The following is a 15,993-nucleotide window of genomic DNA, read 5'->3' on the forward strand; positions in this document are numbered from 1 at the left end:
CTTCCTACAATCTGTACATTTTTTCCTCACTATTTTTCTTCAAATCAGCTCACGGTTTCTAAAAATTTAAATGTTAATTTCAATCTCACCTTATGCAATAATACCCATCATGTGCCAATTATTTATCTTCAAATGCATTAAAATAATTTAAACTTTTAAATGTCTGTATTGCCTATAAAATTCTCTGCGTACCACCAGCGGCCCAGCCTTTATGGTAGGTTGTAGGGTGAGGATTACATTAACTGGTCCCCTGAGCAAAGTGCTTGGTGTAGACTGAGACCATGGTGTTTCTGCTGCTGCCAGTGATGACAAACCGAAGTCACTGCCCATGTGCCCAAGGCAGGGGTGCAACTCACTGATCATCGTGGTCCCGCCTGCCAGAGCTGCCCTGGTCCCTTGGAAGAAGTCATCGGCAGCGGTCATCCCCTGGGACGGTTTCTGCAAGTACGTGTTGACATCGATCCCTCCGGGAATCACCATCCGCCCATTGGCCTCGATGGTCTTCACTCCACCAGGAACTATTAAGTTCTCTCCTATTTGTCTGGAAACAAACAACAGAAATGGCCTTTGGTTCTGAAAAGAAAAACAAGATGGCAGCCAACCGTGTGGCTTCAGTTCCATTAGGTAAACATGTCTGAGCCAGGTCCTAGGCAGGACACTGGATAAACAGAGAATGCTCAGGCAGGGCTCCTGCCCTCGAGGGGCCCACGGCCTAATGAGGAGGAGAGGCATGCAGGCAGGTGGCTACAATGCAGTACAGCAGAGGGGTGGGGCGTGTAAGGTGGGCAGCTTCACCAGCCCTGAAATCTGGGAAGGCTTCCAGGGGGAGGTGGAGGCAAAGGGTTCTCAGAATAGCCTGTCACTCCAGAGTTCTTTACACACTTTTGTCAACCACTTCAGGGATCCAGAGGACAGTGATTGCAGGAGACGAAGTGTAAAGTCCTCTTGGCTCTCACACTGTGAGAGGTAGTGCTATGGGCTGAAGGGGGCCCCTCCCAAAAGCTGTATGTTGATGCCCTAACCCCAAGGGCCTCAGAATGTGACTGCATTTGAGGACTGGGCCTTTACAGAGACAATTACGGTAAAATGAGGCTGTTAGGCTGGGCCCTAATCCAATAGGATTGGTGTCTTTGTTAGAAGAGGAGATCAGGACACAGACCCGTACAGAGGGCTGACCAGGGGAGGACACGAGGAGAAGTCAGCCGTCTACACGCCAAGGACAGAGGCCTCAAAGAAACCAACCCTGCTGACATCCTGATCTCAGACTTCCAGCCTCCAGACCCATGAGAGAATCAATGTCTGTTGTTTAAACCGCCCGGTGTGCGTAGGGCTTCGTTACGCCAGCCGTGGCAAGCCAGTGCAGACAGGCAACCAGGATTCTCGCTTTAGCTCTCCTGAGCACTGACCTCAGGAAAGCCGCTTAACTGCCCAGTGTGCACAAGAAAAAGCCACTAACGTCGTAACACCTGCCTGGAGGGAATCACACCGGAGAGAGCAGAGTTTTTCTGAACATGCTGACCATCACTTCTGTTCCCCAGTGCGCTAGGCGCCTGCGAACTTCCGCCAGAAGGGGGAAAATCCCAAAGGGAGGAAGAAGGGAGAAAAGCCTAAGAAATTGGAAGCCTTGCCCCGCGTGGTGGTGGCTGTGTTTCATCTGTTGGAACCAGAGTTGGGAGACATACGGGGAGCAGAGGGGAGGCTCTGCCACAACCAGGACAGAGACGACAGCCTCCAAGGTCAATGCCTGGCAAAGACCGCTAGATCTGAACTGAGCAATTTTTACTAAAAAAAAAAAAAAAAAAAAAAAAAAAAAAAAAAAATACAGTTGCTCTGAACTCTTCAGATCAGGCAACAATATTCTAAGTCACATGAAAACACCCGTAATGAAGACCCAGGGTAGTGCTGCTTCGGGGACCACGGCAGGCCCCAAACAGAATCCACACCCAAGTGGCCGAAGCAGAAGCTCCCGGCTCCTCTGGACCCCCGGGCAGGGCTGGTCCAGGCAAGTGGGGCGGGGGGGACAGGGGACTTCACTTGGGGCTCTCCCGCAGAATTGGGGCATCGCACACTGTCCTGAAACCGGAAATAAGTCTAGCAAATCACGGTGCCTGGAACCACTACCATGACCGCAACCGCAACCACGACTGCTCCCACAGCCACACCTGCTGCTTCTAACGCCATTGTCCTTCCCTCTGTCACTTCCACCTCGATTTGCAGACTCCTGCCTTGCCTGATCCCCCAACTGTCCAGCGCCAAACACATGGAGATGTGTCAGGAGCTGAAGAGTGGGGGATCCAGGAGCAGATGCCCCCAAACCTCACAGCAGGAGCAGGTGACCCCTGAGCACCGGCTCTTCTAAGCACTTCACAGACCATCTCATTTCACGCTTCAACTGGCTTTTCAGGAAGACGGGATAATGTCCGAATGTTTAATGCTGGTGAAGGCTTGGGCGTGACCCGGGGCAGGCATGGGCAGCACAGCCCCACCTGTGGGTATCTGGAGTCTGACCGGGTGTGTGACATGGTCACCATGCTGCCGTGCCAACAACTACTACCGTTCGGGGCCCATTTTAAAGGCATGACAGTCGCCTCTCTTTACAGGAAGTATTCCCATTCTGCAAAAGAGGAACATGGAATTCAGAGAGGTACGGTGACTTGTCCAAGTCTGCACAGCAAGTCAGTTGTGGGTCTGGATTTAAGCCAGGTCCCCCCAAGTCTAATATAATATCTAGGCTCTGCCCCCCAGCCTTAACTGCCTTCCTGCTTCCCTTACACAGAAAGAGCAGTTTGTCCCCAAACTGGGGCCAACCCAGAAGGAACCCCCAGTGCATTAGGAGGAAGAACCCAAATAGTTCTCAACGGTGGTGTGTGTGGAACGGGAGGCTCATGAATTAGCCAGACTCCTCCCTGCCTGCACCCCCAGCACCACCTGGGCCCACGCACAAGTGTCGGCGGCCAGCGTCTGAGTCACCAGCACTTGCAAACTGGATGGAACCCTCCATGAATCCTAACAGATTTGGCACAAACACAGCTGACGAGCTTTTAGGAAAACTTGGCGAATGGCCACAAAAGAGAAGAATTCTTGGGGTTCAATCAAAGTGAAGGAGCATAACTGAGCCTCCTCACGCCAGGCGGTCCCCCTGGGTCTCAGCCCTCCACACCGACTCCCCAGCCAGCAGGGATTCGTGCTCCGAATGACCATCTGGAGACTCGCTCTGCTTCGTGGGGTGGGGGGAGGAGCAACAGTCAAATAAAGAGGGGTTTCTGACTAAGAGGAGCTGACAAGTAATGAACTTGTGGACCACTGAACACGGTCCACCAAAGTCCCTAAGACTCCAGGTGTTCACTCATACAGTAAGCGTCTCATAAATGCAGCTTGACCAGTGAGCACTTGTTTCATGTATACACATCCTGGACTGCAAGGCTCTTGGGGAGCTAACCTCAATCCCACGTGACTGGTGGGTAGGTGGTCCCGCAAAAGTGTCGGCATCCTTTACCCCCCACACCCCAGAACCCTGAGGCCCCACAAACCAGAGGTCACCCGGAGTGGTTGTCTCCTTATCTAAGCAGAGGACTGCCTAGAAACCTCACTCCCTCCTCCACCTCTGTGTCTCTCCTCTGGTTCCAGGCTGTGCTGTGGCCAAGACCAAGGTCCTGCCACCTGACAGGTCAGGGAGCCTCTGCTACACTTCCTGTCAGCACTCCTGGTCCCTCTCCGTAGCCAGCACTGTGCCAGGCCCTGGGCAGGGGGGCGGGGGGGCCTAAGGCAAGAGCCTTAGTCAGGGGCAAGTGCAGCATGAGGAGTGTGGGGACAGGCACACAGGCTGGCCAGCAGAGATGTGCTGCCAGCAAGGGGGTCAGGGAAGGCTTCCTGGAGGAGGAACCATACAAGCTGGACCCACAGGACAAACAGGGGTTGGGGAACGGGGAGGGGCAGGGGTTGAAATGAGAATGGGGGGGGTAAGAGGATTTAAGGGTGCAAGGTTCCAGGCGAGAGCTGCTGGGCTAGCTCTGTGGGTGCCACGTTTTCAGCGTGGCTGGGAAGAAGTGAGAGGAAGGAATCCACTGGACGAAGGGAGGCTGGGGCAGGGCTTGAAATGGTCGGAGTCTGGGACTGGGGGTGGGGTAGGTAGAGGGAGGCAGAGGAGGGATCCACGCTCTCCTGAGCTCTTCACTGGACACGTCGTAGGCATGGTTTCTCAGTGCTCACAGCCATCCACAGTCCCCTCTTATCCCCTTCCCCTCTCCCCCCTCCTCCTTCCTCCCCTCAACCCTTCCCCTCTCCTCCACCCTCTCTCCTCCCCTCCTCATCAAAGCCTACATGGGCACCAGATGGTCCTGTTAATAGAACCCATTCCTGTTTGCCCTTCACCTCGCTCACATTCCCCTCTGCCTTTCCTTCCTGTGCCAGCAGCCCAGGCTGGATACTGAGACAGTCTCTGGCTCCTACTCTTCCAGACTACCGGGGAAGATGACAAGCAGCCAGCGAATCCAGAGCACTCATGATGTGAAAGAGAGAGAGCTGAACCTCTCCATTACTAGCCGGGAAAGTGTGGAGGCCACATCCAAACCACTGTCTGGTGTCGTGGACTGAGCTGTGATCCCCCAAACTTATATGTTGAAGCCCTGACCCCCAGCATCTCAGAATGTGACTGTATTTGGAGATGGGACTTTTAAAGAGGTGACTAAATGAAAAATGAGGCCATTTGGGTGGGGCCCTGATCCAACAGGACTGGTGTCCTGTACACGCGTGCACAGAGGGACGGCCACGGGAGCACACAACAAGAGGACGCCGTCTGTCCGCAAGCCAAGGAGAGAGATCTCAGAAGGAACCATCCCTGCCAGCACCCTGATCCCGGACCTGCAGCCTCCAGCCTGGGAGAAGTAAGCTTCTATTGTTTCAGCTGCCCAGCCTGGGGTGTTTTATTACAGTGACCGAGCAGGTGGAACGCACCCGGATGTCACAGCTAGAGAGGAAGCCAATAGGACAAAGTGCAGAACCCTCCCTGGCCCAGTGCGTGCTGCAGCCCTGTCCTAACATTCTTCCTTTCTCTCCTGGCTCCCTCCACCCAATCGAGAAACGGGGCGGGGCGGGTCGTAGAAGAAAGAGCTGTGAATTCAGTCCTACGTATGAGGTGGATATCTGCGCCTTGCCCTCAGCTGACAACGTCGGGCAGCTGTTAGACCTCCCCGGCCTGCCGTCACATCACACCTCCCTGTGCATCTAATGGTCTGCATGAGGCTGGCACAGTGGGGGCACCCCAGAACAGCTAGTCCCCTCCCCACCTGTAGCTTGGACTCTCCACATCTCTGCAACCCTGATCCTGACAACACTGTCATTCTGGGACAGAGCCCTAAAGGACCCGGCAGCCTAGGGAGACTGGCTTTTTTTTTTTTTTTTCAAGATTGATTTATTTATTTGAGAGAGAAAGAGCAAGCAAGCAGAGAGAGACAGAGACAAACAGACTCCCGCTGAGCGGGGGAGCCTGACACGGGGCTCAATCTCATGCCCCTGAGATCATGACCTGAGCCAAAATTAAGAGTTGGCCACTCAAACGACTGAGCCACCTGGGCGCCCTGAGATTGGCTTCTTAAAAGGCGTGTTTTGGGATGCCTGGCTGGCTTAGTCAGCGGAGCAGGCAGCTCTTGATCTCAAGGTTGTAAGTTTAAACCCCACACCGGTCACCATACAGTACATCCCCAGTTTTTCATGTAGTGTTCCATGATTCATTACTTGCGTATAACACCCAGTGTGCCATGCAATACGTGCTGTATGGTGACTAACATAATATAATAAAAAAATTATTAAAAAAATAAAATAAAAAAAATAAATAAATAAATAAACCCCACACTGGGTATAGAGATTACTAAAAAAATAAAGTCTTTTAAAAAAGGAAAAAGGTGTGTTTTGGTCAACCCACTTTATAAGTCCGTCTTCCAGATAGACGTCGGCATAGAACGATTGGTCATCATTGATGATCCGTCCACCTTTGATGAGGAGTCGGTCACTCTGAAAAGCCAAGCAAAGTATGAAGTGTCACTGGGGAAAAGCTGAGAATTTTTTTTTAACTTTTAATATAAAATTATCCAAATATTTTCAAAAGTAAATAAATGGCATAAAAACCCCCCTCACGTCCATCGTCCAGACCCAAAAGCTCCAACACTTGGCCATTCACATTTCACCTATTCCCCCACCCCCACAGCTGTTTTGTTTTTGCTCAGATATTGTAAAATAAATCCCAAACACCGTACCCCGCCACCTGGAAATACCTCAGGATATATCTCCAACCGTTAAAGAGTTTTTAAATAAACAGAACCACAACCCATCGTCTCGACGGACCCAATTAACTGTAATTCCTTCATATGAGTTAGTAGCCCGTGCTCAATTTTACTCGGGTTTACAGCGGGCAGTTTGAGGGGGGCTCCGTCCACAGCCCCCACTCTGCATCTGGCTCTCTGCTGTCTGCCGACGTCTACACCAGCCCTCCTCCCCCTCAGACGCCCTTCATTTGTTAAAGAAACTAGGTCATTCATAGAACAGGAGTCTATTAGGGCATTATTACTGAATATAATAAAACTCAATTTAGAGACCTTTTCAAAGCTAGCAGAGCGACTATAAAATAAACACAACTCCCCCAGAACAACCTCCAGTCAAACGTCTGAGGTTTCTCTCCACCGTTCTCCTCCGTTCCCCATGGTTGCGATCACAGTGCACGCATCCGTCCACCCCTCCGTGCCCCCATTACACGCTGGCTCGCTGCCTCGGCTCCCAGCCCTGAGGAGCCAGGAGGAAGCAGGGACAGAGGGGATGTGCTCTCCTGGAGCGGATGGAGGGAGAGGCAGAAGTGGGGGGTGCCCGCCCTGGGAGCAAAGTGAAGGAGCTGCCACCTTACCGGGGGCCGGGCAAGGACCGCTCATACTTAGAAAAGAAGTCAAGATGAGTTGTTCCAAACAAGCAGTGGGGAAGGCAGCCAGGGAGGGCGAACCTTCAGTGAGTGTCTAGACAGAGAACTGGCCCAGAGGCAGCAAAAAACACAGCAAATTCTAGAGCCAAAAAGAACACAACTGTGTCCTGTTTGCATTGTATCCTAAGAGTGTCCCCAGGTCACTACATGTTCTTCATAACAGTAAGTGACTAGAAGATATTCCATCTTATGGATACACAATACATTGTCTAATGACCCCCCTACTGTTGGACACTTACGTTCGTTTCCATTTCTCACAATGCTACATATTGCTGCAATGACCATTTCTGCACACAAAGCTTTTCGCTCAGCTTGAATTGTTAGGATCGCTTCTCGGAAGTGTAACAACTGGGTCAAACAGTATAAACCTCGTTTATGGTCCTTGATAAATATGACCAGATAGCTTCCCAAAAGTATTGCCCCAATTTGCCATGCATAAAATCACCAAGCACCCTTGGTTATCATTAATATTTGTTAATTTGCATTTCTCAGAGGCTGAGAATTGTTTTGCCCTGTGCTAATTTATACGTGTACTATCTCCTGGCTGGAGATGCAGTGATGGATAAAAAAGCACAGCCTCTGTCCTTCAGCCCCAGCCATGGGGTAGGGAGAGAGACAGTAAACAGACAATAGTAATTCTAGGATAGACACTTCCAAAGGAGTGTCTTCCATGGGTTTCCCTGAAAGCAGAGCCTGAGACAAGGATTGAAGGCAGACAGTGTCTATGCGAGGTGACTGCACACACCGGAGTGGGGAAGTAGGGAGAGGCAGGCAGGCATGCAAATCCCATACAAAGTGCTCACTGATCCGGCTAACACTGGCGTTCACTGGGGCTCGATCCCACCAGGACCCTCTGAGGAACGGTACAGAATACAGCTCAGAGCGGTCCCAATGGTCCCATGGCATCAGCCATGACAGGAAGGCAGAGGGTCCTGCACAAGCCCGGAGAAGAAGGGTTAACCCAAGCTGAAGAACCAGGGAAGGCTCGCTGAGCAGAAACAGGGCACGCAGCCTGCCGCTCAGGACCCCCTGCTGCCATCGTGCGTCAGCCCCATATCTCCTTCAGAGTGAAAGCCAAGGTCAGTGAGACCCAACGTAATCTGGAATCCCACTACCCAGGCAACGTTCACTCTCACTTGCTTCCGGTGTGTGTCCAGCATCACTTACCTGAGACCCCCACCCCCGCCCCACCGGCTGCCCTGTCGGGAACGCCGGACACCTGTGCCCTGCCTGCAAACCCCACACCTTTGCCCTCTTGTTTCATAGTACCGACTACAGTACATCCCCCACACTACATAGTCACAGGTTTGTCTAAAATGCCACTTGCCCACTGACATCAGAGCTGTGGTGCCCCCCACTGGCTGTGTCAGACACAACTCATGGGGGACTCCTGCACACACGTTCGTGTGGATAATGGTGCCAACTGCAATGGTGTCCTGCAGCTGTCCTCACAAACCGTTAGCTTCATGGGGGTAAAGGCTGTATCTGTTTTCCCTCTGCATCTCTGACACTCGGACACAGCCTCGCTGGTTGGCTGTCTGGCTGGACAGATGGACAGACAGACGGACAGATGGATGGATGGACGGATAGACAGATGGATGCATGCATGGATGGGTGGATGGATGGACAGACGGATGGATCCCTGAACTGATTCTTGAAGGATGAATAGGTTAAGATGGAGAGCAAAGGTATCAGAGCCATGAGACAAGGAAGACAAGTGAGCCAGCACATCCTGCTCCCCAGCAGAGGGTCTCTGGCTTCAAGCTCAACCACTCCCAGGCCCTACAACCTGCCTCTTAGCCCTACGACAGAAGCCAACCACAACTGGCACATTCCCAGGGAAGCTACTCCAGGACCGAGAGAAAGGAGGTGCAGGCTTTACATTCCAGAAGCAGAGACAAGCTACTGTGCAGGTTTTCCCGGGCACCAGAACGCAGGGAAGTGTGAGTCAGCAGCAGCAGCTGGTGCATGGCTTCCAGAACACGGCCCCCCGCAGGCAGCCGTCTGCCCTGTCACATTTAATAGAGGGCTTTACAGGCTTAGCCTGAAAGGTGGTATTTAAAGCACTGTGCACGGGAAGATCGGCCCCACCCTGCTCTTCCTAGAATCAGGCGGGGCAGCTTGTGTTCAAACCCACCCCCTCCCCAGCTACCAGCGGACGGTGTGTAGCTACTGCAAGGGTCCCTGCCCGTGTTCTCAGGGGCAAGAGTCTTTCTACACTAGCAAGTCCATAATGAGGCAAGAGCTGCTGTGACTGCTTCTTTTTCTTCCTTAACATTAGCCTTTGCCTTGTAATTGGCATTTTCAGAATCAGGTTCTTTGGAACTCTAGCGCAGAGGGGTTTAAGCAGATGCTAGTCCCAAAGGGGATTCCCAGGTGTGGTGAGTTTAGAAAATTCTGAGTTAAGCAGAAACAAAGATGATCTGTGCAACAGGAATTCGCAGGTCCTTTACTTTGTCGATGTGCCATGTGAATATGTAAGAGGAGAACTGAATTTACATCTTTTCCAAACATAGATCCTTTTGTGGCATGGAAAATTTGACAAAGATAATTTCTCCACTTAGGAATTGTGCTTTATGAGAGTTAGGCTCGTTAGGTCTCGTTAGAAATGGGGCTTTGAGATGGGGTGGATTTCTACGTTCACATAACAGGGCTCTAGGGGAGACCCAAGGCACCCTAACTTCCTGCCTAGCATTGGCTCCATCAAACACCCTTCTGTCACATCTTAAAACATTTTCACACTCTAGAATCCATGACACCCATAATTAGATGCAATTTAGAAAGAACCAGAGGTCTGTGGCCCAAGGACCCAGCATTCTAGGGCTCCCTTTCTTCATGCAGGAAATCTGAGTGTAAGATCTCACACCAAGAAGAGTGAATTTGATGGTACATAATTTTTAAGAATTTAAAAAAGTAAAAGTCACACACCTAAAAGAAAATTAATGATACCCTGCCCCTCACAAATAGCATATATGAACAATGACAAGCTCTCTATAACAAACAGTGTTTAAATACTTGGAAGAAAATGAAATACCTAATCAAAAATCCAACAAAAGTCTAACAGCAGGGTATGCCAGAGACTGCCATTCATTCCACGGTGACAGCAGTGACCTAAAGGGAATTATGCTCAGCAGGGCTCACGTCCTTGGATCGGTGTTATGGAGGAACAGAATGTCCGGAGTCAGATACAAGTTCCAATCTCTGCTCGCTTATTATCCATGTGACTTAACCTCTTCTAGATTTAGTTTCTCCATCTGCAAGTGGGGATAACTGTCCCTGCCTCATAAGGCGGTTGGGAGAAGTCCAAGGGGTGTATACACAAAGCGCTTAGCACAGGCCTGGCCCATGGAAATACTCAGTAGGGTTATGCATTGTTTATTCTTTGCCATATTCTATAGCGGGAACTACACTCAATAACTATCTAAGGAAGCAGTGTGTACAGCTAAAAGAAATAGTGCCTGCCTTTAAGGAGTTTTCAGGCCAGTGGGGGAGACAGGGAAGGGCTGGGGCAGAGAGAAGAGAAGAGATGGGGAGGAGCCCAGAGCCCCCCTCCCCCCGGCACCTTCCAGCTCTTCCAGGGGGGAAAATGCTTATCTGAGCTGGAAGAATGAGTAGGAATTAGCCACATGGCAAAGGAGAAAAGAGACTGCAGAAAGAGGTATGACATGGAGACAGGCACAGAGGGAGAGGGAGCCTGGTGTGCTGAGGGATCTGTATGTGATTTTATCTGGCTGAAGTATGATGTTGGAGGGGGGATCTGGAGAGGTGTGAGGGGCCAGCTCATGGGGACCTTAACACCATGTGTAGAAGGGAGTCCCAGCTGGTCACCACGATAATGAAAGGGCTTTCGTCAAATAAGAACTCAAACATATAAAAGCTTCTGAGACAAGACATGACATAAATACTGGGCAGATGTATAAGAAGGGAAAGCGATAATCTTTATATTTTCCTCAAAGCTGGGGTTTCTCAATAAGATCAAGCACTAGACAATTTTGCAAAATATGTCAAGGGCCTTAAAACTGTGACCTTTGATCTAAAAATTCAGCATGGCATGCCATGCTCCTGGGAATCTCTCCTCAGGAAAATATCCCCAAACAGGGCCAAAGAATTATGCACAAAGGTGTGATCCAGAATTAATTACAATCGTATAACCACACCACTAATGAGGTATCATTCATCTACTAAAACATTTCCCAGGAATTTTTAAGGACAGACAAAAGTGCTACATAATAAAATGTTAGGTGAAAAGCAAAATACCAAACTCTCTATATGGTAGTAATTCAGGAGGGGAGAGTAGATCTTTCTGGTAGTAACTGACTCCCCCCAGCAGAGACTGTGGGGTGCCCCCATGTCCCACTACGCCTTGCACACTCCTCTGCCACAACACTGAGTCCACATCAAGGTCACTGTTCACGTGCCCATCTCCTGCAGGGCCAGACATCCCTTTGTGGCCAGAGTGCCTGGGGTGATTCATCTCTGGATCCCCAAGGACAAGCCAGCAGTGTTTAGCAAATGTTTAGTGGGCTGCAGGAGAAAGGGTGACAGACAGGAGGCAAGGAGAAAGGGAGAAAGAAGAGAAGGTTTGAAATGAGGGAGGAAGGGAATGAGAAGGAGGGGATAGGAATGGGAGATGGAGAGGGAGGGAAATGGACAAGAGGGAAGAAAGGGATGGAGGAAGAGGGGGTGGGGCAAGAAACAGAGAACAGGAGAAAAGAGCAGACAGACACATCAGAAATCTCTTTTTCTGCCTTTAAAATTCCCTGAAAGCCTAAGCCTATTGCCGGGAAGAGAAGCTGGCTTAATGCAAAGCCTGCACAACACAGATGATGCTGAAGGAGTCCCTCAGGAGGGGCCCACCTAAACCCTGGTTCTGGGCAGTAATCACGTCTCTGCCAAAGGTCCTGTGAGTCAGAGGAGAAGCTCAGGGAAGGGAAGAGTTTGTCTGCAAACCCACCATCATCTCTCATCCAGCCCCAACTGGGAGAGAGCTGGTGTTGGCAGGACGCCTTCATTCTCTTCACAAACACTAAGTACTATGTTGAGTGCTACACACAAAAATTAGCCCTTAAAGCTTCAGACATCCTTACCCACACAGTAGCAAAGTAACCAACAGTCAGCCTAGCTAGGAGGGGAGGTTTGGGTCACAGTGAAGTTTCTGCATCATTGTCTATCCCTGAGGGAAGCATTAAGTCTCCCTGCATTCTGTTCTCCCTCCTGCTTGGTGGGAATAAAATCTGTCCTCTCCACCGCAAAGTCAGAGGGTTGGAAAACCCATTAAGGTCTAGGCAGGCTTGGAAGAAAAGAGAGGTGCTGTGCTAATCAAATCAACACTTACTCCAAATCACCAGTTTAGCAACCTTGGGTATCTGGGAAATAGCAGAAAACCAAAGCTGTTACTACAGAGAGAGGGAACGACAGTGACTATGTCATCAAGGAGGGGACATCTGAGCTGGGTTCTGAAATATGAGAAGTTCAAAGACACTAAAAAAGGGAGAGAAGTGGAGCCTGCCAACAAAATAGATGGTATATGCATAGACACAGTGTTCTCGAAGTTCCAGGTTCCACGCAGTAAATAAGGAAGGGGAAGTGGAAGCGGTGTGCTGTCCATGGTCCTGAAACGTCATTAAGCATTGGGACAGCAAGGTTTCTCCAAACCCCGGGAAGCTGAAGATGCTTCTCCCTCATCCCTGGGAAGCTGAAGATGCCTCTCCCTCATCCCTGGGAAGCTTAAGATGCCTCTCCCTCATTCCTCCTTGTAGTTCTTCACTGCTCTTCTTGGTTACATTCGCACTAAGGCTTAGTATCACCCTTCCAATACTTTAATTCTCCTACCCAGGAAGTTGGGGGGAGGGCATGTGGTCCTATGTCCCCTCTCCTACAATGCTTCACTAATACACAATGCTTCACTAAGACTCTAAATCAGAGTAATGAAATAACCAGTCACTCCTTGGAAAAAATGAAGAATCCCTTCCTTCAAAGGGCTGGCACGGAAGTGAGTCTCAAAAAGATCTGGGAAGCCCCGTTTTGATAGACAGGTGCTTGACCATGCATTGAACTGCATTCTCTTAAGACAGAAGAAATGTCAAGGTGAGTTTTAAAAGTGACCAGTCCTTCAGACTCCATAAGTCACTAATGTTGAGGTTTATGTTTACAACCCAAACGTTCAAAAGGACAGGTAGGCATACCTTATTCATGCATCTACAACTTATAACACAGCACCCAAGCCTAGATGATCCCCAAAATCCATTGGGATTGTCTGCTAAAAATTCCAATCCAGGTGCTTTTGTCAAGATTTTCACTTACCAGATATAGCTTGCGGGCCAAGAATTTATGTAATTAACACACACCTCCAAATAATCTTGATACGGACCCTCTGTGGTGGGTTGTGCAATTTTTTTTTTTTTTTTGCGATTCTTTCTGCTCCCCCACCCTTGCCATGCTCCGATGTAGGTGCAGTGCCCTCCTGCCCCACCAGCCGAGGGTACTGTCATGTGACTTGCTTTGACCAACAGAATGAGAGTGGATGTGAGTGCACCAGTCTGAGCACAAGCTTTAAGAAGCAGGTGGGATTCAGCTTGATCTTGACAGTCCACCTTCCCCCATGAAAACCACATGACCCAAAGAAGGAGCCTCCTTCATTCTGAGTCCCAGAAGGAGGGGATACGAGGAGAATACATGACACAAACAGAAGCCTGAAGACAAATCTAGCTGAGCTCTGCTACACTTCTGCCACCCACAGACTGATAAGCAATAAATATTTGGGGCTGGAAGTCAGAATTACAAGGTTGTTTGTGATGGGGCATGATTGTGTCGAAGTGAACTAATACGCCATCAAGATTCTATGCTGAGAGCCATCTGAGGAACTTTCTGGCTCAAATACTTCATAACTCCATGACTCCGTTCCTACCTTTACCAACCAGAGCCCCTGTCCTTGCAGGCTCCCCTTGCAGATCTCCCATCCGACCTTCCTGCTGCAGCAAGTGCTACCATACGGCGCACCTGCACACCTAGGTACTCCCAGAAAACCAGCCCGTTTGCCTTTGATTTGCCGCAGGGGGAAGCCAGCCAGCCAGCAGCGCTTTGCCACACTTTCCAGGAAGGCAGCCCTGGAAGTGGCAACAGACCTGACACCAAACCTAATTAACACACATTCATTCTGCACTTGCACGGGTAGAGAGCACAGCGGCATTTTCCTCCTTCATGAAGCAGAAATAGCAGTGGTCCCCATGGACTGCAGGCCTTCTCTGGAAGCTCGGGCCCATTTCCATGACAACTGCAGTTTTAACAGCGAGCTCTCAGGTCCCATGACACCGGCAGACAGTCAGGAAATACTCCCTCATGGACGGATCATCTGGTTTTAAACTAACCCACCTGCATGATGACCCCAGGAGTGGGCAGGGCCCTCAGGCTGCCTGTAGGAGGAAGGATGGCGCTAGCTACATCTGGGTCTATGTCGAGACCCCTGTGTTGCCTTGTCTCTGCTTTTCACCTCATACAAAGCAACCTGGACAGAAATCCTCTACCTTCAAGGAAATCACATTTCTGAGCACATTCTAAGTGTCGGTTCTGCATTACATGGGTTTTCATTTTTAATTAAGTTACCTGAAGAAGTGGGTATAATTGAGGTGCCTGAGCGGCTCAGTCGGTTGAGTGTCTGACTTGATTTCGGCTCAGGTCATGATCCCAGGGTCATGAGATCAAGCCCCATGACAGGCTCCACACTGGGCCTGGAGCCTGTTTAAGATTCTCTCCCTCTCCCTCTTCACCCCCCCTGCCCCTTACTGGCACTCTCTCTCTCAAAAAAAAAAAAAAAAAAGGGAAATAAATGAAATAAAAAATTTTAAAAAAGTGGGTATGATTGCTACAAGCAAGGAAGCTCAGAGAAGTGAAGTAATTTCTCAAGGTTACACAGCCAGGAATGGGTGCTGCCAGATTTGAACCTAGTTCCACCTGGTCCCTACAGAATGACATTGCCCCTGGAGTGGTTATCCTGTGTTCTCCTCACTGTACCTGGCTAACATGTCTGAGCCTCAGTTCCCTCCTCTGCAAAATGCGAACAAGCAAGAACCGACCACATAGACCCATTCAAGTATTTACCAAGCACAATCCCAATGCCATGCACTGACCTGCCCTCCTGATAGGACTGCTGCCGTTAAGGCCGAAAGGGAGTAAGGCAGATTAAAGGGCTCTGAAAGCTGCTAAGAGCTCCCCAGTGGGGAGATATTAAATGCAGAGACCTATTCGCCTAATAAACATTGGCAATGCTTCCTGTGAGCCGGATGCTTCCACACCCACTATCTCATTTGACAAAGAGGCAGAGTGGCCTGCTGGTTAAGTCTGTGGGTGCCAAGCACACTGCCGGAGCTCTAATCTGGCCCCACCCTTACTCAGCCTGTGCCCCAGGCAAGTTCTCCTCTGCCTGTGTCAGTTTCCCACCTGTAATGCAGAGAGCTCTTTTTCGAAAGACAAATGAATTAACACATGGACAGGCACTTAGATCTGTGCCTGGTTCTCGTGGGGTGTTTTTTGTCTTTTTTTTTAACCTTTGCAACATGGGGAGTTAGATCTCATTGAGATGCTCAGTTCCATCTTTGACCTCTCTCTACACTCTCACTTCAGACCCAAGTCTTTCCTAGATCTTATTGCATCTGGTCCAGAAAATCCTCACATGCACCTGCTGATTCCCACCTCCTACTGCACCTGTCCCAGTTCACCTTCGCCACCTGTCTCCCTGCTCCTGTCTTGTCCCCTCCACATGACGGCCAGTGACCTTTCTGAAACACAAATGCAACCATGTCACACCTCCCCTTTAAACCCTTCACCAGCTTGTCCTCATGCATAGGGCAAAGTACTCCCACCTGGGTAATTTCTGGCCTGACCCCTCCCCTCCGCCAGCCGTGTGTTCCCACATTCCACTCCTTACTGCACACTGGCTCTTAACCTGCAGCTTCACGCCCCCATGTCTTTCTATGACCTTCCTGCCAAACTTGCTCTACCCAAGGATTTCCAACTCACCCTGTGCGCCACAG

The 15,993-nt window shown here is 50.1% G+C and overlaps 1 protein-coding gene across 1 annotated transcript in view; it reads right to left on the bottom strand.

Annotated features, from left to right (window-relative positions):
• Positions 1-15,993, bottom strand: part of CRMP1 (collapsin response mediator protein 1) — a 70,064-nt gene that overhangs the window by 40,876 nt on the left and 13,195 nt on the right. Inside the window, exons 2-3 of the mRNA XM_040625448.1 lie at positions 5,921-6,009; positions 357-541 (exon numbers count right to left, since the gene is read on the bottom strand). Of these exons, the coding sequence (XP_040481382.1) occupies positions 357-541; positions 5,921-6,009 (274 nt within the window). The remainder of the gene's footprint in view (positions 1-356; positions 542-5,920; positions 6,010-15,993) is intronic.

Source organism: Ursus maritimus, unplaced genomic scaffold, assembly GCF_017311325.1.
Source record: "Ursus maritimus isolate PB19 unplaced genomic scaffold, ASM1731132v1 scaffold_8, whole genome shotgun sequence".
In the NCBI taxonomy this organism is placed as follows: Eukaryota; Metazoa; Chordata; class Mammalia; order Carnivora; family Ursidae; genus Ursus; species Ursus maritimus.